The 24,042-nt window shown below is 41.2% G+C and overlaps 1 protein-coding gene across 15 annotated transcripts in view; it reads right to left on the bottom strand.

The window, feature by feature from the left end:
- Positions 1-24,042, bottom strand: part of LOC143346900 (bromodomain adjacent to zinc finger domain protein 2B) — a 229,815-nt gene that overhangs the window by 60,872 nt on the left and 144,901 nt on the right. For all 15 annotated transcript variants that reach the window (XM_076775533.1, XM_076775540.1, XM_076775542.1 and 12 more), the window contains 2 exons: positions 20,176-20,235; positions 3,894-4,053 (listed from right to left, as the gene is read on the bottom strand). In XM_076775533.1, the coding sequence (XP_076631648.1) occupies positions 3,894-4,044 (151 nt within the window). In that variant the 5' untranslated portion in view covers positions 4,045-4,053; positions 20,176-20,235. The remainder of the gene's footprint in view (positions 1-3,893; positions 4,054-20,175; positions 20,236-24,042) is intronic.

Raw genomic sequence — 24,042 nt, 5'->3', positions numbered from 1 at the left:
AATAAATCATCATCGATCCAACTTGCGCATATATTTATCCGATAACTTCCAAGAGGACGGAGAGTTAGGAAGATGCATCGAAAGGGAGTAGAAGAGGGATTTCTCGTGTTTGGTTACCTTGAACACCGAGAATGCAAGCTAATTATAGGATGAAAGAACTCGAAGTGTCTATAGAGACGGGGCCGTAGAAGCCAGAACGTGATGGAGAGATTTAGATGTGCAAATAAAGAGTCGGTTAATTGGTATTGGGAAGGAGAAGGGAAGAAAAGATGGGCAGTGTAACAGAGACATCGGGAGACCTAGCGAGGTCATCCATTGAACTAGAACAGAGGGGAAACGAGAGAAGCGATACAGTTGTTGAAAGATCGACGTGACCGGATAGTAATTAAAGAAGTCATGTATCGAGTTAATATAAACTCCACGCGCATTACGCTTTACCACGTTGGTTTTTGTCAGGTTAACCTTGCATATGGTCGAAACGTTAAAACTGCTTGGAAACACTTTACCTTGCAATAATTTAATCTCTTAATCTGAAATCCATTTCTCGTGTCCCGTTGCCTTACTACACTATTATTCAACTCGTTTAAAGAATATGCTGTTGATGTTAATGGTATGTTAATATACCCCATTTAAAACTATGTTCACTCCGATTCAGATACGAAGTGTCATGAACACGTTTGCAGAATTCGACTTGTACACCTGTAAAAGTAGAAAAAGTGTTGAAGTTATACTCGATTATTCCGTTAAATGCACATCATAGTTCGGACTTTGAATAGCGTAGATATTAGCTAAAATCCTGCTCGAGAGGAACGGAACGAGTACGTGAAACGGAACAGCGAAAAGAAACGGGGCACTCGTGGCACCTCTGTCACGAGATGAATTTAATTCCGACTTGGGCAAACACGGCTGTACGAATAATAAAGATTCCAGTTGACACAGGAGAGTTAATCTCTACGGTCCAGAATTTCTTTTTTATTCGGGCGGGAAGAAAATTTTTCCACGCGTCTTAAGTTAATCTGGATTTAATAAATGTAATTGAATTAAAAAATTGCAACGCTCGTGTGAATTTTGACAATCGCCGTGGTATTCCGCGAACAATGTTACTTATTAACTTCCAAAGTAAAAGTTCAAAATTCCTTTTCGGCACGGGTACAGAACATTTTACGAGATTAATAAATAATCCAAGATTTAGGAATCGTTCGAACAAAGGTGGTCGTTTCGATTAATCGTAAATAATATATCCGCGACGTGATTTTACTGATACTGCTTCCAAACTTTCGAACGATGCATCCGCCATTCTCGAAAACCGTGTTTGTTTAGTATGAAATTTCGTAGCAACTTATTTAGTAGTAAAAGATAACTTTAAAGCCCGCGAATATTACATTGTGCAGCGGATCTGAAGAGATTAAACATCGTTAATGGAGATGGTCTTGCGGTAACGCCGTTAACTTTAATTAGTTAATAGCACCGGGACGAATAGAGCTTATCAGCGTTCACCCGGGCCGGAGTCCTCGAGAAACTGTCTCGTTATTAAATCGCTTAAAGTAAATACTCGAATGAAATACGGTTTAACCGGTGTCGAAACCGCGCGCGCGCGCGTCGAGTATCGCGTGCAAGAGCGTGTCGTTCGTCGTTGGAGCGACGCGATGGAAAAAAAAGGGGGGGGAAAAAAATTGGAGAACAACCGTCAGAAGGATCCTCGAATCGCTGGAGGAAAGGCTAACCGACTAGAGGGCTCGATTGCGAGCGTGTAAGTAGTGCTAATTAAAGTAAGTGGCCGAACAGAACTCTTCGTCGAGCTCCGCCACTAGGAACACGTATATAATATGAGCGGGGTGGTTCGGCTTCTTTGAAAAAATAGCGTTAGAAGAGGCCTCAGCGACTCCGAAACGAAGTAAGAGGCTGAACAGCCACCCCGAATCGCGATGTATCACAGTCTTGATGGTCGTTTCAGGCTTCGAAGCTGGGGAAATAATGTCCCAAGAAATATTTCTGCATCTTATCGATTCCGGTCGCAAAACTGCGTAGAATCTTTCAGCTGCTATTGTTCACCCTCAGATAGTCATTCAATATCTCAAACTTTTACTTTATACATAAACTCGTTTTTTCATATCAGACTCGACTATCCTTTTACAGTTAGAATCTGAAGTCAAATTTCTTGTTTCAAGCATTTATAATGCTGCATTTGTTGACATTTAAAAACTGACCTTATTTTGTAAAATAACTCTCGAGTATCGTAAAAATTCAGTAGGAATGGAGGTTGTAAAACAGCCCTGTCTGCTCAACCTTTGTAACCCTCTCTAATACAGTACAATTATTTACTGTGAAGAATTTATTAATTAATAGAAAACCGTTATTTTAGATATCAATACTTTTACGTCACGAGACTAAGCCGATTAATTATTTCTTATTGACGTCTGAATCGTTATTTCGGTCGCTGCACGTCGTGTGATTTTTTAATAACGAGCACGGACGGAGTGTTGAAATCTTACAAAACAAGTCGATCGCGGGTACCCGTTAACGACTCTATCTTCAAAACAATCTCCTCGGTATCGAATTTTTCCTGCACCGAGAACGCTGCACGTGTCGACGATCCATAAAAGTAGCTCCAATCGGTTATGAGAATCACTCCGTATTTCGCGTTAGTTACCGGCGAAGTAATTAATCTCTCGTTAGAGAAACGTATTTATTCGTTGCAGACACTCGACGGAAAGAGAATTTCTACGTCTTCCCGTCACTATTTCGCGCCGATGAAAACAGTTTGATTAATGAACCGTCGAGGCCTTAGTTGCAGGCAAAGCGGATCGCGTCGATAATCTCACTCGATATCCGACGCTTTTGTGCATCGATCACGATATTATTAATCGCCAACGATTCGATTCTGCGGATCTTATTCCTTCAAACCTCGCGCCGAGACACCCTACGCAACAAATCACAAATCGACCAGCTAATCCATCGAAACCCTATAAAGATTCTCCTTGAATTTCATCGAACCTCCATCAATCTCCATTTACTTCGTGCCACTTTAACCGAGAACGTTTAAAATTCTGATCACGCCGATTGAATTTTGGCGTTTTTAATTCTCTAAGTCCTGTAACAATTATTATTGAAATTGTTAATGACGAGTTTGATTCTTCTCAAATTTTATTGACTTCATCGATTCTCATTTACTTTAGTGGCACTTTAAGAAGAGGGTTTAAAATTCTGATCACGCGTCTTATTTACTACCACAGCGATGAGCTATGTGAATTAATAAATACTACTAGAGCTGATATATGAATATTTACAAAATGTTGAATGTAAAAATTTACCGGGGAGGGGAAAAATGTTGCAGTATTCTAATTTATCGAATAAACAGTTTCAACGTTTCCTTAGGGCAATTAAACGGAGACAAAATACAGTGACTAATTACGACTAAAATTCTGAATAATATTGTTTATTAGTTGATTCAATATCTATGAGGCTAGCCTCAATAATAAAATCAAAGGGAAACTCTACTAAATACTAATTATAAATATTAAGTTTACAATTATTTGTTGTTTTTATTAAAAATATTTAAATTGCTTGAACTGTACGAATACTTATCACGCGTTCATTTTTCTTGATATTTATACAAACAATATATTCTTTTGTTTATTTGATATTGTTGTTCTACAAACTTTGGGACATACATGTAACAAACATTTAAATTTAATAAACATTGTTATTCAGAATCTTAGTCTCTTTGATGAAATTTTATTTCGACCAGACAAAAGGGTCGCTAAAATGTTCGTCTCGGCTCATCACTGTGGCGTGTAGGGTTCCGGGATTCGGTCGTCGAGGTAATTTTTAGGAGGCATTCGTCGAAGGGCGAAAGAAAATAATAGTTGGAAGGAAAAAGAAAATTGGCTTACCACCGAAGAGCGCAGTCGGATCGAGCAACGGATTGGCCTGGTCCGCCTGGAGTTTCTCGGAGGCGGAGGTGGCGCCCGGAGTCGCCGTGGCCGCCGCTTCGCCTCCGCCACCTCCGCCGCCTCCGCCCGATGCGGAGTTCTCCTTCTCCATGCCAGTCCCCTGAAAACGTGCATCAGCGTTTCGTTAGAACCGTTGACTTCCTACATCGCAGAGGAACGATTCCGTTTCGGAAGGGGTGAGCAAATGGAAGACGGGGGCGGACGAATGGGTGGAGGGAGACGATCGAATATGTTCGTCGGGATCTCGCGACGCTCTGGAACTACGTGAAAATAAAACGAAATAATAGAATTAGCCAGTCGTAAATCTCTGTCCAGCGATCGAAACTTTGCTAGATTTCTTTCTACATTTTAAATTTGTAATATTAGAAACAAGATTAGAAAATATCGAAGACGTACAGTCCTTCCAATCCAAAATAATTCCCGCCTTTCTTTATCACTTGTTTATTGTTGAAGCTTCGCGAAGGAACTGATAAAAAATTATAAGACTGTATGTATAAATGGCAGTTCCTATTCTCTGCCAAGATGGCGATCACTGAGAGAGAATTCGAGACTTCGAAATTGTACACGTCGAGTCGAGTTTCTATAGCGCGGAAGGCGGTTTACTTTGAGAAAAGACTAAAAACGTGGTCCGGTGGAAATGGCCGAAATTTTTTGCCCGGGAAAACTGATGGGAGCTCGTGACAGGGAGGAACTCGGCGGAAAACAAAATAATAGAACTGACCAGGGTGAACTTTTTCCTGGAGGTCGCGAAATTGAAGGCTGGTAGATTGGGGGTGAGTTTATGGTTGGGGATATGACGACATATTTTTGGGATTTTGACGACTAATTGGTTGTCTAGACCGCGTGTTTATATTTGGAAATATTTCGGAGACCTAACATATAGGAAGGATGATGGACATGTATTTGAACTCGAATTCATGGTATTGTGTATTCGCCAGTATTGAAATCAGATTTGTATAAACTTCGAAGGACCAATGAATGGGGCATAGATAGGATCGATTGGAAAACTGGAAGAATATGATTAATAATTTAAATTTAACATGAATGATAAACCTAAAAATATAAGAAAAATACATACAAAATTATTGCAGTTTCGTGTATTGAAAGTAATGATGACGTCAAAAGGTATATAACTGCGGAATCAGTGATGATAAAGCATGGTTAATACAATAGTATTAAATTAAATTACTGGTAATTTTACGTATTCGTTATTGTATATTTAATCGCAAGAGCCTGTAATCCGAGACAATAGATTGAATAAAACTGTTTATCCAAACAATTCAATCTGTAGACTGGGCAATTTCTCGATAAACGCCCACGTACGTGCAGTTAAAAATTAATGAAGATGATTTAACGCGTCTTATTCCACGATGAATGCGAATGCGAATATGACGTAACATACTACTGCAAAAATTTTTAAGTAGATGATACAAGGATCTTCGAACAAATAAATAAAAAACCAAATAAACATTGGTGGCCATATCACATGTTTAGAATTATTGAATAAAAAATTACTATCGCCTGAAATTTCAAATCTATGAATATATCGACATATATTTAAATATTTCTAAATATAATTTTACAAATTTTACAAATGAAATTATTTAGAGAACTACTCATGTTTGAAAGTGTCGTACAACGATACAAATACTAGGAAAGAATTTAAAATCAACCACGTAATAGCATGTGCACTATTTTCTAAAATTCTTGAGATAGCGAAAAACGTTAAAAAATAATTATAAGCTCGATAAACGGAAATAGAAATTTGTTACAAAACGAATTTCGAGGATTCTCGAGCACCAGGCGCGTCGACCGTCAAAGAAGGAAAAGTATTGTTGGCGCGACGTCTGGATTCCAGTTAATTATGTTAATAAGCCGACGCGGTGTCTCGAAACCCGCGACGATCATCCCCCCTCCTTTCCCCTTGTCCAGCCCTCCGTCCCCCCCTCTGGCAAACATCAAACGCGAGGCAGAAAAATCCACGTTAATATTTCAGTCACGAGCATACGTAAGCACGTCGGTGACTCGCATGTTCATTCTCGATGACTGTTTACCAGTCGAAGAAAGGCTTCCTCTCGAGCAGCGCTTTAAATAAAGGCCGTTCTCCCCTCCAAACCCGTTACCCCTCCAGCGCTTCGATCAGCTGACTGCCGCACTCCCCTCCCTCGCCTCCAGCTGTTGTATAAATACACACGGTTAGAACGTTGAGTCAGGTTAGGCTGATGCTAGGCTAGACACCGGTACCGCGGCCACCACTGACGTTATTATCATACAACGAGCACGAGTATGGTAGGCAGGTATAGTTCGATGCGCGCGACGCCACAGCGTGCAGATGTCCGTCGACGACACCATTGGACGGATGTCGATTACGCGCGTCATAAATGTTAAATTATCGCGTAAATCCCCTGCACAGGACGATTTGTAAGAGGTTCTCAAACTTCATCATCGTGGATACCTCAAATTAAACTTTTCGTTTAGGCGGCTGGTTCACGGTTTGGCTGGCGCGTCTGACCATTACTTACTCGTTCTACTTGAACACTTGTTCTGATATGTCTGCCCATTACCCACTGTTTCATTGTTTCCACTAACGCGTACAAAACCGGTCAGATCATGTAGTTACGCTATATAGATTCAGAAATACACTGATACAGTCCGAACTTCAAGTTCTTTATAACAGTTACTCGGAATAAAAGTTATCCGTGACCGTTTCATGAACTGTTGCGGAGAACTCTGTAATACAATGGCAATATCGATAAACGAGAGGCAACCAGAGCACCGAAGACAGTTAATAAATACATCGTTTCGTTTCCTCGTATATAGCCAACTTCATTTTTATTTACAGAAAGTGTCGTTGCGATATAGCGATCGTGTTTAATACGTTTGATGGATTTCTAATTTCTTAACTAACGACAAGAGAAGGATCGTGGGTGCACAGTGAGTCGACTGTACGGCGCGCGAAGGCCTGTTTTGCCCCGGTGGTTAAATAAAATTAAAACTAAAGCATTCGTCAGCGGCGTGGCTGGTATTCCCCTCGGCGGGGCGTCGCTAAAAATTCGCCGCTCGCAATCGCAACGTTCCCCGGATACCCGGTCCATGCGGGGAATACCAAAGTCCCTCGTACGAGCGTCGAATTCCCGGTAGCCGGAATATCGAGAGGAGGGTCCGTCGCGACGCTACCCGGTTTCCAGCCGCGCGAGCACTTCGTGGTGCTCGTAAATTGGCGAGAGAGAGGAACGACGATGAAGAAGAAGGAAGACCTCGGTTAGCGAGAGAGAATCGAGGGACGCCTGCTGAAAAGGAAGGGGTGAAACGCGGGACCAGGGGGGCGGGTAACGGCACGGAGGAGAGAGAGAAAGGCGTCGAGGGGCGGCGGATCGCAAGACGAGAGCAAAAGGAAGAGACGCCGGCCCCGACCATCGATTTCTCGACCGGTGTGTTACGCTCTTTCGACCAGGAAAAACTTGCCGCTCGAGGATCCGCGAAAGTACACCGGTCCGGAGAAAAATGGTGGACGCGGAGATTGTACCCGGGGTCGTTTCGCGTCAAATCGATCATTTTTTACCGCCCCCCTTCGCCCCGTGTAGTTTGTGGAAATTGAAGCGCGCCATAGACCATGCAAAATTAGGGGCACAGGGGTCTCAGTCGTTCCGCTTTCAAATTTATTTAACCAGTTAACTGTGTTTGACGAGTATACTCGTGGAGAAGTGCCAGGATTTTTTGCCATGACGAATTTTATAAAATAAACCTATCTTTTTGATGCAATATTTTAACAGCGACACTTACTCTGTGCTTCATGACTATACTCGTCATCGATCGATTTTCGTGACACACAGAAATTCGCACTTTCAACACGGAGCGACACAGTTAACTGGTTAAGCTGATCTTGATATAGAATATTTTTACTATAGGATTGTCTGGATTGAACTAATCGACTATTCTTTGTTATATTTCGTACGCTACGTGTAGTGTAGTTTGTGGAAATTGAATTATGCCATGAGCCATGCAAAATTAGGGGCAGAAGGGTCTCAGGCGTTCTGGTTTCGAATTTGTTTAAGCTGAACTTGATATAGAATATTTTTACTATATAATTTTCTAGATTTAACTAATTGACTATTGTCTGTTATATTTCGCCGCTACGTGTAGTGTAGTTTGTGGAAATTGAAGTATGGCATGAGCCATGCAAAATTGGAGGCAGAGGGGCTCGAGTAGTTCTGGTTTCGAATTTTTTTAAACTGAACTTGATATATAATATTTTTACTACAGGGTTGTCTAAATTGAACTAATTGACTATTCTTTGTTATATTTCGCACGCTACGTGTAGTGTAGTTTGTGGAAATTGAAGTATGGCATGAGCCATGCAAAATTGGAGGCAGAGGGGCTCGAGTAGTTCTGGTTTCGAATTTTTTTAAGCTGAACTTGATATAGAATATTTTTACTATAGGGTTGTCTAGATTTAACTAATTGACTATTCTTTGTTATATTTCGCCCGCTACGTGTAGTGTAGTTTGTGGAAATTGAAGTATGGCATGAGCCATGCAAAATTGGAGGCAGAGGGGCTCGAGTAGTTCTGGTTTCGAATTTTTTTAAGCTGAACTTGATATAGAATATTTTTACTATAGGGTTGTCTGGATTGAACTAATCGACTATTCTTTGTTATATTTCGTACGCTACGTGTAGTGTAGTTTGTGGAAATTGAAGTATGCTATGGGCCATGCAAAATTGGAGGCAGAGGGGCTCGAGTAGTTCTGGTTTCGAATTTTTTTAAACTGAACTTGATATATAATATTTTTACTACAGGGTTGTCTAAATTGAACTAATTGACTATTCTTTGTTATATTTCGCACGCTACGTGTAGTGTAGTTTGTGGAAATTGAAGTATGGCATGAGCCATGCAAAATTGGAGGCAGAGGGGCTCGAGTAGTTCTGGTTTCGAATTTTTTTAAGCTGAACTTGATATAGAATATTTTTACTATAGGGTTGTCTGGATTGAACTAATCGACTATTCTTTGTTATATTTCGCACGCTACGTGTAGTGTAGTTTGTGGAAATTGAAGTATGGCATGAGCCATGCAAAATTGGAGGCAGAGGGGCTCGAGTAGTTCTGGTTTCGAATTTTTTTATACTGAACTTGATATAGAATATTTTTACTATAGGGTTGTCTGGATTGAACTAATCGACTATTCTTTGTTATATTTCGTACGCTACGTGTAGTGTAGTTTGTGGAAATTGAAGTATGGCATGAGCCATGCAAAATTGGAGGCAGAGGGGCTCGAGTAGTTCTGGTTTCGAATTTTTTTAAGCTGAACTTGATATAGAATATTTTTACTATAGGGTTGTCTGGATTGAACTAATCGACTATTCTTTGTTATATTTCGTACGCTACGTGTAGTGTAGTTTGTGGAAATTGAAGTATGGCATGAGCCATGCAAAATTGGAGGCAGAGGGGCTCGAGTAGTTCTGGTTTCGAATTTTTTTATACTGAACTTGATATAGAATATTTTTACTATAGATTGAACGAATTGACTATTTTTTGTTATATTTCACACGCATCGTCGTAGAGTGAATTGAGAATTATTATAAATATTCAATTTTTGATAGAGCTTGTCCCAGCCTCTTTGAATCTGTTCACAATTCGACTAACTCTTCTCCCGGATGATTTCGCGATTGTAGAATCACTGTACAGCATTCGCTTTGACCCAAACTTATTTTTACAGTAGTCAAAAATATAGTATTATTTTTACAATGGAGGCTCCCTAAAAGCGATTGTCCATTTCCAACGAGATCAGAACTTTTACGAAGTAAAATAAAACGAGTGTCTATTAATTTCGCAACAAGTCCTCTTTTCCTGCTAGCCTCGAAGTTCTGATCACATTCGATGCATTTTCGTCCGCTATATTTCTATTTTTCCCACGTGACATTTATGCAACAGCGCGGAAAAAAATTCGCACGCTTTATCGTCAAATAGCTTGTTGGAATGTTCAGCCACGCTCCGTGAAAAATATTAGTTCTTCTTCCCTGCTATTTCGAAATTCGATTCGATATTGTGGTGCATTCTTTTGAGAAAAAAAAACGAATTTACAAACGAAGGAAATGAGAAATTATAATTATTTTTAAAGGAATGCCCTCATTTGATGTTTGTTCGAGATTTTAATTATTTAAAAATCCCACAGTCGGGTTTATAACAAATCGATAATGAAGAATAGACATTTTACTTTTTATTCTGTTTTCCAGAAAATCTTTAAAAATTCATCGAGTATGACTTGGATTTTAGCAACCTGAGCAATTCGTATTCAACCGCACGCGTATCAGTTTGTTTTTTCATACAGAATCGCCCCATTCTCGATACAATAAATATTGAAAGAGTGAAACGTTTCTCTGCGAAAGAAGGATGTGTACGGCCTCGATAAACGAGCGATCATTTGCAAACCTATCCTGTTTGCTAGATAAGCTCTAGGAGAATTCAACGCATTCGACTCCGGTAGAATGTCGATAGTTGCAGGAAAACAGGAACGAAAATTCCAGCAAGTATCGAGATTCGTGCAATTATCGAGGTAATTGATCCAATAAGTAGCTTCATTTACATAATCTCAATCATCCACTATGCTCGTTGTCCCAACATCGGTATGCTACCAAATATGTTCTTCGAAAGACGCAAGTCTATATTTACTATAAACGTGAGAATAAATATATTCAATGATAAAATCATTCCCACAACAGTTCTTTGCTCGTGCAAAGCTAAACGTTCCACGTTCCATTTATGTCTCTGGCCTCGAACTCCGCTGGAAGCAATCAGAAAAAGCATAAGTCAGGTGGCAGGATGCAACTTCGGGGGACCCGGTAACCTACATTCGAATCGTTCCAAAACTCGTGCCCATTAGCTCGAGTTGTTAAATCGAGCGTAAACAACGGCGTTCGCCGAACAACAACCGTACGTCGCGAAGAAGTAACCAAAGTTAACGGGTGTACGTCGAGAAGGGGTTAATAACGTACGACGCGCGACGTGGCCAATATTTCCCCCCCAAAAAGGGGCGGGAAGAGAAATGGCGCTCGTCGGGGCAGCGTGTAACAATAACATGGAAATAGATACAGGGGGAGGACGTCGTCTCGTATATATCTTGCTGAACACGCGGCAACCGGCCCTTTTCTTTTTCGCCGGTGCATCGTGAAAAGTTTATCGGTTATTGCGAACCGAGCATAGTGACCCGGACACACCACTATGAAAGTTTTCCCACCGAAGAGGGAAACTTCGTCCCTTTTATGATCGACTGTGTGGCGCACTGCGCCGGACGATCTTTCGTTGCCTTTTCACAGGGAATATCGATTCGATATCGTGGATATTTCGTTCCGAGAGGAATTTCTCGGCCGCTATTTTACCTCGAGAAAAGTTTGACGAAAGCTATCGGGGCGAGGATTCTCGATAAACGTGGTCAGGGAACATGTAAAAGGCTGTGCCACGGGGACACAGAGGAATCGTACTTGCCCGGTGAATTTTCTATCGAACGTTTCCGGTGGCTGTTCGCTGTTTAGATCCGCATAATTGGAGATCGTCGAGAAGAAATCGATTCTGTACTCCGGACCGGGGCAGAATTTTACTCGTATAATAGATCAACGTCTGGCAATTTGCGTTTAGTCGAGCGAGCGGTCGAATTTGAATTTAGACTCTTTATCGTGACGAATCGGGGAAATTAAATTTAAAATTTTTATTCGAGCTCGGGGACGAAGCCGTCCTTGGCCAAACGAAACGAGCCGTTTGTCATGGGGAACACACGATTATGATTATTGCTCAAATAAAGAAACAACTTGGGGCAACGTTTGAGAACGAAGACGCTTATGCAATATCGCAGTTAATTAAGAACGTTGTTTACAGAGCACGGTGTAAATTATTAAGCCGATCCTTACGTCCAACGAAGCTGGCGGGAAATATTATAAATTACGCACGAGAGACGCGCGTTCGTTTCTCCCGTGAACGGGTGATTTCATTTCCGCTAAAATTTTATACGTCCGGTGTGGGCGTACAACAAAAGCTCCATATCGGAACGAAGGGAGAAGCGTTAAACAAAGCAAGAATTATTTACCGATCCATTTATACGATAAACTCCACCGGTAGTTATTTGCATAATGATTTATATTTTATTTGTAGATTTCAATCGTTTAATCAAGACCGCGCGTGTTTGCCGTTTTCTATCCTTTTTCCGTGACCGTACTCGTCGCACGAAACAATACACGTTGCGCAAATAATAAACGATATGTTCATCTTCGCGTAGATTAAAATTCTCACGAATTTTCAATCTCTTTTACTAAAATTTTTTCACGCTCTCTACGCTCTCTGATAAACACGCTATCAACAATTTTAGTTTTATTTATGGGACGACTTAATACTCTAATCGCGTGTACTTGTTGACGCAAGCCAGGTCTGGGGTTAGGTTTGAGTTAGTAATTCAAACTTAGAGCTTCGACACAATATTTATTTCTTTCAAATTTGTATGCATCGTTGATGTCATGTTTAAAATTTAAGAAATCTCACGTACTGACAAATTCTGTTTGTTTTCTATTAAATTATACATTTCATTTTCGTCAATTTTCGAATATCGAACGGCACGAACTTATGGGACGACCTAATACTTAAGGGGTTAGGTAACTATAATTTTGATAAATTCGATATTTTGTTTTTTGGCTTAAATAATAGTTTGAAGCCTTAAAATCATTATGCGAAAGGTTCCAGTGTCGGAACAATGTTTTTGCTGAAAATTTAGAGCCTCGAACAATGACGTATATCTGCTTATATCTGCGTATATCAAACTTTAAATGCATTTTCCTCGGAACTATGTTCTACAAAACGGTATGCAGAATTACTCCAGTTCTAATTAATTAATTGCTTTGAAAATTTACAGTTATCTTTACTATTATATTTATTAAACGTTGACGATTCGTTTTTTTTTTAAATTTTTTAATAATTCTGCAAAATATTAGTAATAAAACCTCGATTTTTGATAAAATTCAATTTTAGGTTTCAAATATCTGCCATATTGTTCATTTTTATACAAATTGAAATGTCTCATCGTCAATGCTAAGGACTTTTATCATAGTTAATGGAATATTTCGACAACCATTTTACCATAATCCTGCACACCAGTTAGGCATCAAAAAATTAAGTGGCACGGGAACATGGCGCTGTGTAGGCTTAATTATAAATATTTTTTAAACATTGCCAAGGGTTTTTTTCAATATTTGTTATACCTAAATACAGTGCAAAGTCTCAGGATAATTGACTGCTTACTTTTACATCATTGTAGCTTAAAAAATTGCCTTGTTTTCCATACCGCTAGCGTTACCTAACCCCTTAATCGCGCGTACTTGTTGACGCAAGCCAGGTCACCAAACGTACGCAGGCTTCGGCCAACGCGAAAATGCCGACTGCGTAATAAAATTTCCCTGGCGTTCAGCGTCGAATCGACCGAAGGGAAGTGTCTGGGCCGTAATTGACGGAGATAAAACGATATCTACGTTGCTGCGCGATGCGACCCCGACGGTGGACTGCACGTAATTTCGCCGTCGGTGACGCATCGTCTATAAAAGCTGTTTTGCCCGGGACGCGACGCCTCCAGGAAGCGTCGGTATTGTTCCGTTTCGATCGACGGAACCGACGCTCGTCGACCACCAGCAGCTCGTGGAAATTCGGTACCAGATACGCGCAATATTCCCCAGCCGAGTTGGTCAAATTTATTTTTCTAAACCCACATAAATTAAATTTCTAACTCAGCAGCTCTACAATTTTTACGTCGTTTCTACTCGAATGGGTAAACGACTCTTCGTCGAAAATAACTCGATACATTTTTGTCAATTTTTGTCTGAGCCATTTTGTTATACTGTGGAGTAATTTATTAGTAGTTATCATTTGTAGATTAAAATTGCCCCCTCTCTGTATACGAATTTTCCTGTATTTATTAGTATGATTTCTACCATGCAAAAAAATATAAGTTGTTTCGTTTGAATCGACGGAATCGATGCTCGTCGACCACCAGCAGCTCGTGGAAATTCGGTACCAGATACGCGCAATATTCCCCAGCCGAGTTGGTCAAATTTATTTTTCTAAACCCACATAAATTAAATTTCTAACTCAGCAGCTCTACAATTTTTACGTCGTTTCTACTCGATTGGGTAAACGACTCTTCGTCGAAAATAACTCGATACATTTTTGTCAATTTTTGTCTGAACTATTTTGTTATACTCTGGAGTAATTTATTAGTAATTATTAGTAAAGATCTCGGTATAATTTTCTCTTCTAACTTATCTTTCAAAGTTCATTATGAAAAAAATTTGCTCTCCAGGACTTGTTCATAGTTTCCAGATACTTTAGTAAAACTAATATACTCAAAATCCTATATTGTGCTTTGACAAGACCTATTCTAGAATATGGCAGCATAATTTAGCCTTCTCATTAGAAAACATATATCGACAACATTGAGAGAGTTCAACACAAATTTCTTCGTCGTGTTGCTAGGCATGGTGGATGTCCCATGCCTCTTGAATCACATAATTACGATGACTTACTAACATTAATCTTCAAACATTGCATAATAGAAAAATCACAGATAATGCTAACAGATAAGCTAATCAAAGGTCATATTTCGTATTCAACGATTACTCAATTGTTTTCTTTGTATGTACCATCTAGATATTTAAGAAATCACTTTCTATTTTATTCTGAAAGTTGGTAACTGTTGATAACTGTCTTCGTCATGCAAATTTTGTACACTCTAAAACTGATTGAATTAAACAATCTTTAGAAAGTATAAAATTATCCTTGCAGCGTAAATTTATTTGTAAAAATTTTATGAACCATAATATTTGACTCTGTAAAATCCACATTTGTAGTTCCTTACATATTACATCTTTTGTATTAAAGAGTTTAGTCCCGTTAATAAATGGACAATAATAATAATTATCATTTACAAATTAAAATTGCCCTCTCTCTCTGAATATTTACGAATTATCTTGTATTTATTAGCATGTTTTTTACCATGCAAAAAAAATATAAATGTAAACCGACAGTCACTCTATTCAACCTATTCGGTCATAAATCTTTCGAACCGATTGTCACCAAGAGCTCGTGGTCGTCAGCGTGAATCGGTTCCAATAATTGCTAGAAAAATCTACGCCGGTGTTCGACGCGCGACGAACAAACAAGATGGAGGTAAAATTATACCGCGCGGAGGTGTTTCGTACTCGTATACCCTTCCCATCGGCAGGTGACAGCGACAGGTGTCAATTTGGAGGCGCACCGCTGTCAAGAAACGTTGCCTCCTGTCGTCGATGTCGATTCGACGCGATCTTACCGTGGCCGAGTGCTATTACGAGCGTTTGAAATTTTCATAGGGACGTACGCGCGCGGATAAAACGGTAGGAACGGATGAATCGAACGAAGGAGAAGAGTATCGACTGCCGTTGAGATATCGTTTTCCGATAGATGACCGATTACCGCAGAGAGAAATCTTTGTTTAATTTAGCTCCTCGAGTTCGAACAGTCGGACGAGAGAACTTTGCCTCTGTATACGGACATTTCATTTTTAATCCCCCCAACGCTCAACGTTTGTTGTTATTTAAATACAATGTTCCTTCTCCGATCGGTAATTTTATTTATAAATTATTATGGTCGGATCGGAGGACCCGAGGAAGTTCGAGAAATTTCTTCGTCAAAAAATCTGACTTATCAGAGATTGTCCAACCTAAATGTATTTCCTTTTCACACTGTTTATTAAGTTTCACAGGATTCTCTTGATAAACGTGGACAGCGTCACATTTATCGTGAGGTTCCACGTTCTTTATGTCTTTTTCGTAGAAAGATCCTAGTAAATAGTAAACGCAATGGCTGTTGGGGTCAAAATCACGATTGATTTTTCGCTGACCACCGGTTGACAATTTTCTCTGACAAGAATCTTCGTCGAAGATACGCTCGATGGCGGCGTGTCGGCAAACGGGCCCTTCCCTCCTTTCTTTGCTTCTTCTTTGAGGTTAAACCCGTTTTCAATGGCGTTGCTAAATTATACGTTTCCGATCCTTTTGACAAGAGTGCGCGTAAAATGCTTTCGAGCCACGCACAGTCGTTCGATTTTATCGACTGGCCAGTGGGAAACGACGTAACGAACGCAAACCACGCGAAGTTTGGAGTTCTTATTTCAACCCCAGAACGACGCAATCAATGCCAATTACTGAAAAAATAGAAAATGGAAGGTACTTCCTCGTTTGCCCGTCAGGTTTTCCCTTTTATTATCGGTTGTGTCCGTCTACGCGCATCCACCCACGCGTTTCGGTCAGTTTACGACGTCTCTGTATCTCTTCCTAGTCAACGGCCGCACGAAATCCTCTCGTTTCGAAATCGAATCGAAACGCACGTCATCGCGGAAACAAAGAGAACCAACTCCCGAGCTACCCGATCGAACCCATCACGCGTATCAAGAACAGACTTAACCGCGTCTAGTCGCCAACAACGGCGTATCAATCAATTTCCTCGACTGCCGCGAAGAATAAACGCCCAGCTTCCGGCGTCGTCGGCGTCGATGTCAACGTGCTCGAAACTACGCTTTATACGCATCAATATCTAATATTTTGGTACGTATCTTCGCCAGCTTAACCAGTTAGCTGTGATTGACGAGTATACTCGTCATGGAGAAGCGGCAGGATTTTGTGTCATGACGAGTATACTGCTACATAAGTGCATCGAAGACCAGTCATTTGACCGGCCTTGGTAGCAATAGGTATACACGAAGTGTCGGTAGATTTAGCGTTAATACAATCTGTTTAAGAAATGAAAATGCATGCAAGTTTTCACAACGCTACGATTTCATCATTTTTGGTGAATAGACATACCCCCGAAAAAATTCATGTAGGTGAACAAATTTTATTAATGATTTTGTTAATATCTTTTTAACGAAGCCTCAATCAGCAAACTGGTGTTTTTGATTTTTGTTCTATTTTCATAGACTTCTACATTGTTTAGACTATACTTGATTCATCGAGAATAGGGGGCATCCGTCTTTTTTCGACTGTGAATATACGCGTTCGATCTGTTTCAGTTTGTTTGTATTTTCTCCCAATTCTCGTTGAACCGGATACAGCGTGACAATATAGCAGCACAGTTAGTGGAACAAATACAGCAACGCCGTTAACACAGCAGGGTGCAAAGATGGTGGCGCCCTACAATGCAGCGTGCCAACACTCCAGGGCCAGCTTAACACGTTTAATTCCAGGTCACGTGAAATTTTCTACGAGACCAAAAGTTTCTTTTCGGACAACCAAAAAACCAGTAGCATTTATTCGCATTTTATTTAACCTTCCACTTGGGTGTCTTTTGTTCACCCCAACATTCCAATTTCTAAATAAATTTCCAAGCGAAGCAAAAATCTGGACTCGAAGCTCGACTCCTCGTCGCCTAACGATCCTCGGGTTCAAGGAGGTGAAACAGGACCGGTCTCTAGGGGCGGAAGAAGCGTCCCTGACCGGTGAAAACAGTTGAAAACAACAATGGCAGGCTTAGCGTTCGTCCGTCCCTGAACCGAATGTCCCACTTAAAATTAACCCTTCTATCATGTTCCGGATGCGCTAAGCGTTCGAACATGGCCGCTCGCAAGTTACGCGACAGCCCCCCTGTGTCTTGCATTTCGCAATCGCCATTCGCGGCGGTGGTACAAACGATAGGTGTACAAATTATTCTACGAAAAATCGTTACGTCTCGTCGCGCTCTCGCATCTGCGTCAATTACGGGCGGACTCGGGCCGTCCCCGAAGGGAGGCAACGCGGGCCAACGAGGACCTCGGGATCTTGATGGTTTCGCGGAGCAGAGTCGACGTTACCGGGGTGTTCCGTGCGCGTCCGAGGTATCCGGGGCCAAGAGGAACCCGGGGGGGTGTGGAGAGAGGTTGGGTGAGGAGAGGAAACGAACGCTGTGCGAACGGGGACAGAGACGGAACGACGACGGGGTGGCCGGGAGAATGCTGGAAAGAGACCGGGGGACGCGGGAAAAGAGGGAAAAAAGACAGGTACGTGTAGAAGGAGAAATATACAGCGCGGAGGAAGACAGCAGCCAGAGGGATTCAGGGAGAAAAAGTGAGAACGAGAGATACGGTCGCAGGAGGCGGTGGAAGAGTAGGTGGAGGAGGAGTAGCAATCAATACAGAGCCACCAGAGCAAAACCATCCCTCGACTTCTCTCGCTCTCTATCCATCTCTCTCCCACCCTTCGGGCGTCTCTCTGTTCCACGCACGCTTCGTCCCCGTCTCTCTCTGGCTCTCTATGTTGCTTTCTATCGCTGACTCTCCATCTTTCTCTCTTCGCCTCGACGCCACCCTCTCTGCCACCCCTAACAGCCACGAATACGACGGTTATATGGACGCTATAGGGCATAGAGCGTCGCTAACAGGGACTTTCGTACCCTTCCACCGCGTCGATGGTCCTGTGGTAACGCGCGCACACTTCCATCGATACGTATCTCGGGTTACCTGCGATTATGAGCGATCTCGCCCGTGTGCACCCGTGTTGTTTGGACGCGCGCGCGCGTCTGTGTGTGCGTGCCTGTGCGTGTGCACGTGTCGTTACGCGAAGTTCCAGCTCCGAGGCTCGTCGACGCGATCGGTTTTTTCGGCCGAACAGGGGAAACGCGACGGGCTGGAGAGAGTCGCGACGGAAAGGTTCGATTTTCGGTGCTTTCGCCCCGAGACTGAGCTTGCGCCGTTCCGACGAAACGTTGTGCATCGCGATTGGGAAAATCGTAAGGTTAGACGCGAGCCTCCGATGGGCTCACGAATTTTCCGATCGAGCCAACCACCGAATCCCTTCATCGCGACACTCTACTTCCGATACACGATTAACCTTTTACTTCGGAGGCCTAGGGAAATATTAAAAATAATTTCATGTTCAACGGTACCTGAATTCTTCCCTTTGGATCTCAGAGTTGTGTGAACAGAACGATTAGCCATGAAAATTGTGTACACGCTAAAATTGATTTCACCCCAATGACGAGTCTGACTCGTGACAAGTTCTTATGCTGAAAACAACAGCCGCCAAAGATGGATTCTTGCAAGAAACGAACTTGTGTTTGTGAAAATTAGTAAAAGAATCCGAGCGTTGTGTTCTGCCAAGTCAGAACCTCTGGGCAATAAACAGTAATCTTCATCGATTTGGACAATCGAAAATGAAATTGCTATCAATCTTGGACCCTCGCGAACTGGGCATTCGATACGCGAGAATGGGAATCCTTGCTGACGAGGCGAGTTAACAGTATTGTTCGAATAATGCTACGTACTTGAATCGATAATTACGCGGTATAGTTCAATGCTATGCAATTCAGGGGCAAAGAGAAAGGTTGTAACAGTTGGACGTTTGCGATCCACGTGAACTTGGATCTGGGAGACCGTGGACCTTGACTCTACCGACTCGCTAAACGCCTCTTATAATGAAACGAATGTGCAACGTCGTTGCGTAAAGTCCCTTTCGATGCACGAACACGGTGTAAATGTAATCTCGAAGTAAATCGCGCGCAATGGCGATGGGGAAGAACGGGGGACCATCGAAACCTTCGATTTCGAATCGACCTTGTCTATCTGTATCTCCAATGCAATCGGGTTCGAACTCGATTGATCGTTTGATTAATGAGGAAAAGGTTGTTTCTACCTCTTCACCATCTAGTTTTCACCACCTTTCTAAGTTATACCTCCGAGGAGAGCTAGAAGTTAACCAAAACGTTGATTATTTTACGTGACACTGGGAGAAAACGCCTGTAGTATGAAAATTTCGATAATTAGACTCTCGGTGCATTCTGGTCAAGGCTAAGAGTGGCGATAAAATCAATATACAGAGTGTTCCACCTGACTTGATCGCTTAAAATATCCGGCTTGTTTTTGACGATGGGAGAATACATCGAAGGAAAATATTATTTAAATAATTTTCTTCGGTCACGCGGAATATTCTGCACGCGATCACGCACAAGGCGACCTGGACACTATTCGAACCTACGAAACAGCTTCCTAATTGCCCGTCAAGGTGCACGTTGGCGCATAAAAATGAAAAAGGACGTAACTGTACTCGTACAAGAACAACGCACGTAATTAATCCCCTTTGAGAAAAAGCGTCTTCCTAATTACTCGTCGTTTAAAAATTGAAACTCACGCTCGGCGGGAGGTCTGAAACGACGATAGAAGTAGATTTCACGAAGACGTGAGTTACTTACGATTAATTACAAGGCCTCAACTCATAGTAAAAGCCGGCTCCGCGAGGCTCCATCGCACCTGAAACAGAGAAACACGCGGTCCCATTAATATTATCGTCGTCGAACGGTCTCGCGAGTTCCTATATCAGCGTTCCAGGCTATTAGAATGCAAACACGCGACCACTAGGAAATCTCAGTCTCATTTGCATACAAATTAGACTGTTTTCCTCGTCGTTTATTACGTACTCCACTGTCGGAGTCCATCTTTGCGTATCGCTGACTATCTTTCTTTTTCGACAAAAAAAAAATATATATATATATATATACAGGATGTTTGGCCACCCCTGGGAAAAATTTTAATAGGGGATTCTAGAGGTCAAAATAAAACGAAAATCAAGAATATTTATTTCATGACTGAGGCTTCGTTAAAAAGTTATTAGCAATTAAATTAAAAAATTTCAAATTGTTCTGGAAAAATTATTTTCGGTTGCGGGGGTCAATTACCATCATTTTTGGTGAATACACATACCTTCGAAATCCTACCCACTTTCGAGAAAAAAATTCGAGTAAGTGCTGAAAGTTTTGGGTGAAAAAAAAGACTTTCGAATCGTCTTGGAAAAATTATTTTTGGTTGCAGGGGCCAATTGCAAGCATTTTTGGTCATTACACATACCCCCGAAATCCTACTCAGTTTCGAGAAAAAAATTCCTTACCGAAAACATAATCTGAGGGCTGAAATGTCTGCCCGAATTTTCATGCGAATCTTTAAAACGTCATAACTTCTGAACGGATTGGACGATTTTATTGTTTAAAAAAGCAAATTACGCGTATTTTGGTTGAGAATACGTACAAATTGCAAAAATATTCGAAAAGTTGGTCCTTGACCTCGCAAAATGAGAAAAACTCCATAAAAATGGTCCAATTTTCAAACAGCCATAACTTCTACAATTGTGAATATATTTCAATGAAACTTTTTTCTGAAGTAGAGCTCATGGGTACCTACAAAAAAGTATTAGACAACTTTTCTGTAGGGCGTCAAACAAAATTATTAAAAATGAAAAAGAAATTTTTAAGAAAAATCGACAAGGGTGCCTAAATTTTTCGGCGAAATTGAAAAGTTTCAAATCGTTCTGGAAAAATTATTTTCGGTTGTGGGGATCAATTACAATAATTTTTGGTGAGTAGACATAACCCCGAAATCCTACGCATTTTCGAGAAAAAAATTCAGTACGAGCGGAACTTTAAACGTTAATAACTTTTTAACGAAGCCTCCATCAACAAATTAGTATTCTTGATTTTTGTTTTATTTTGGCCTCTAAAATCTCCTATTAAAATTTTTCTCAGGGGTGGTCGAACACCCTGTATATATTTGCAGAAAGCAAGCCTCGAACGATCGCGATGAGCTCGAAAACCTTGGACGAAGACATCAATGAACGAAAGCCAACGCTCGGCTATCCGCTATTTAAATCGTACAAACTATAATAGCGCACGCCAATTAGCATCATTCATATTCATAGAGCATCCGTTTCACAGAGAATTACAGAGCTACTCGCGATAAATATTTATACGCGGACGGCTCCACGGTGTGGGATACGAGGGGTAAATATTTAATTTCAACGCATTCGCGGCTTCTCCGTGTAAACGGAGAAACAAAGTTCCGGAAAAACCCGATGCACGTATCGAAACAGTGTCGTGAACGACGCGGGGAACGATTCCGACCTCCTTCGCCCCAACGGCCGCTATGGATGCTGAGGGACTGTTCGAGAGCAGAATTTAGGCTACCTCGATCCAACCACGGGAGCTGGAACCTTCTTTCAGACATCCTCGAAACGCTCGAGAACGTGAAAATTGAATTATTTCAAAGTTTCGAATGTTTTGGAAAATCTCAAATCCTTGGTGGTGTCTTGCGATCGAAAATAAAGAAATTAAATTGCGTGTATGGAAGATTTGTTTGACGACTTTAACGCTTTGTACTACCACGTCACCCATATGTAAAATCAGAAAAATTCATTCTAAAGTTTTGACGTCCAGGAAAATAAATTTACGAAACTTACAAAAATAAGAAACATACTTTAGATTATGTAGTTTACGATGGTCTAAAATCAAAGTCTTAATCTCGCAGGATATTATACGGTTTTGATCTGGCAGTGAACGCAATATGAACGATGATTTTTAATATCTCCATCTGAATAGTGAAATGGCCCAAAACGGCCACTTTCGTTAAAAAAGTGAAACACCGAAGGCGTCGAGCGTTCAAACGGTCCACTTAAAGCCCTTGTTCGGCCGAACGATGTATCATAAACGTGAAAATAAAAGAAAATTATTGCCTTCTTTGGAACGTTTCGATTCAACAACTTCCACGAAACAATTCGTACGCGATGCTCGTTCGAGTTCTGTTTTGAGCTCGCGATTGGCCCCGTACGATACAGGGGAACCCCCTGGAACCGTTTCGCCGCGATTCCCCATTCCTTTTCCTCGTTTTCTCCATCATCGACCGAACCGAAAGTAATACCGCAAACGAGTAAATTGATTCCGAGCTGGAAACGAGCGAGGGTAATATTTGTCGAAGCGCGGGGCTACGCCAGTCGTCACGACAAACGGGAAAACGTGGCAAAACGTCTGTATAGGCGTCCGTTAATACGAAATCAATATTATCGCCGGCTGTATCCGTCGACTACGTTTCGGCAGCCATTCCGAATTTTACTCGAACCGTTTTCGAGACCTCGAATTAACCCCTTCCGTCCCAAATTAATTCTTCCGACGAAAAACGAATTTTGCCTAAAAATATTACCACGAGACAATCACGAATCCAAATACAAATTTCTTGGAAATTAATTAAAAAGTAAAGATAATATTTGAACCACTAGAATTTTTTTATTATAGCAGGTAATTTTTTATTCGAATAAAAATAAATCTAATCCAAATATGGAAGAATATGTATGGTGATATTCGAAATTGAATTTTTATTTACACAAAAATCTCAATAAATAACAACTTCACTCTTTAATATTATTCACGAAGACCATTACCTCTAATTATGCTCCCGCGTATAATATTCCTTTTGAAATACAGTTGAATTTTTGAACGTTTTCCGAGTTTCTCATTTTCAACTATTTAATTATAATTTCCTTTTGCATAAATTATGAACTCCGCTTACTCCTGTCCTTTAATAATTCTCTAAAAATTCCCAGTAAACAGAGACATCCCGGCGACGCCAAAAGGAGCAATTCGGAAGTTTATACGCGATTTTACGCTCGAAGTTAACGACGTCCATATGGAATCGTCGGGACAGAAAGGGCTAAAGCCGCGATAAAATTAATTTTCCAAAGGGCGCGAGCGACGTGTCCGTTCGAGCGAGATTAATTTTGTCCCGCTTTGTCGCGCCGCTTTGCTTCGTCGTATTTTCGGTTCTCTTTTTTTTTTTCTACCTTTTTTCTCCCCCACACCCATTTTGCCCTCGCGATTTTCAAAAATCTCATCTCCCACTGGCCGTTCGTTACGCGAACAAACGCGATTTTCCATGGCAAACGTAGTTGCAAGGAGAGAGACAGAGTGTGCATTGTGGTTATTACCAGAAACAACGCTGCGAGCCGATGTAAATGCGCAGACCATTAATTCCCTTTGTCCATGGTCGGCGAAATGAGTCTGATAAAGTATTGGTTTCGGGATACGGAAAGTAGAACAATGTTCCTACGATTTGTATTTTTTTTTTTTCACGGTGCAATCGCGCTGCGAACAGTCGCGCATTATCCATTGTGCATAATAGGCACCAGTGCCTTGGGACCGCGAAACGTTCGGTTTATTTATTTCACGGAAAACGCTATTTACGATCTCGCTGATACCGAATGGAAATTTACGTATAAACGGTATAGTTTGCGCGAGAATAAA

This window comes from Colletes latitarsis, chromosome 10 (genome assembly GCF_051014445.1).
Source record: "Colletes latitarsis isolate SP2378_abdomen chromosome 10, iyColLati1, whole genome shotgun sequence".
NCBI classification, from domain to species: Eukaryota; Metazoa; Arthropoda; class Insecta; order Hymenoptera; family Colletidae; genus Colletes; species Colletes latitarsis.
Note: the sequence above shows the minus strand (reverse complement) of the source record. Positions and strands in the feature narration are given on the sequence as shown.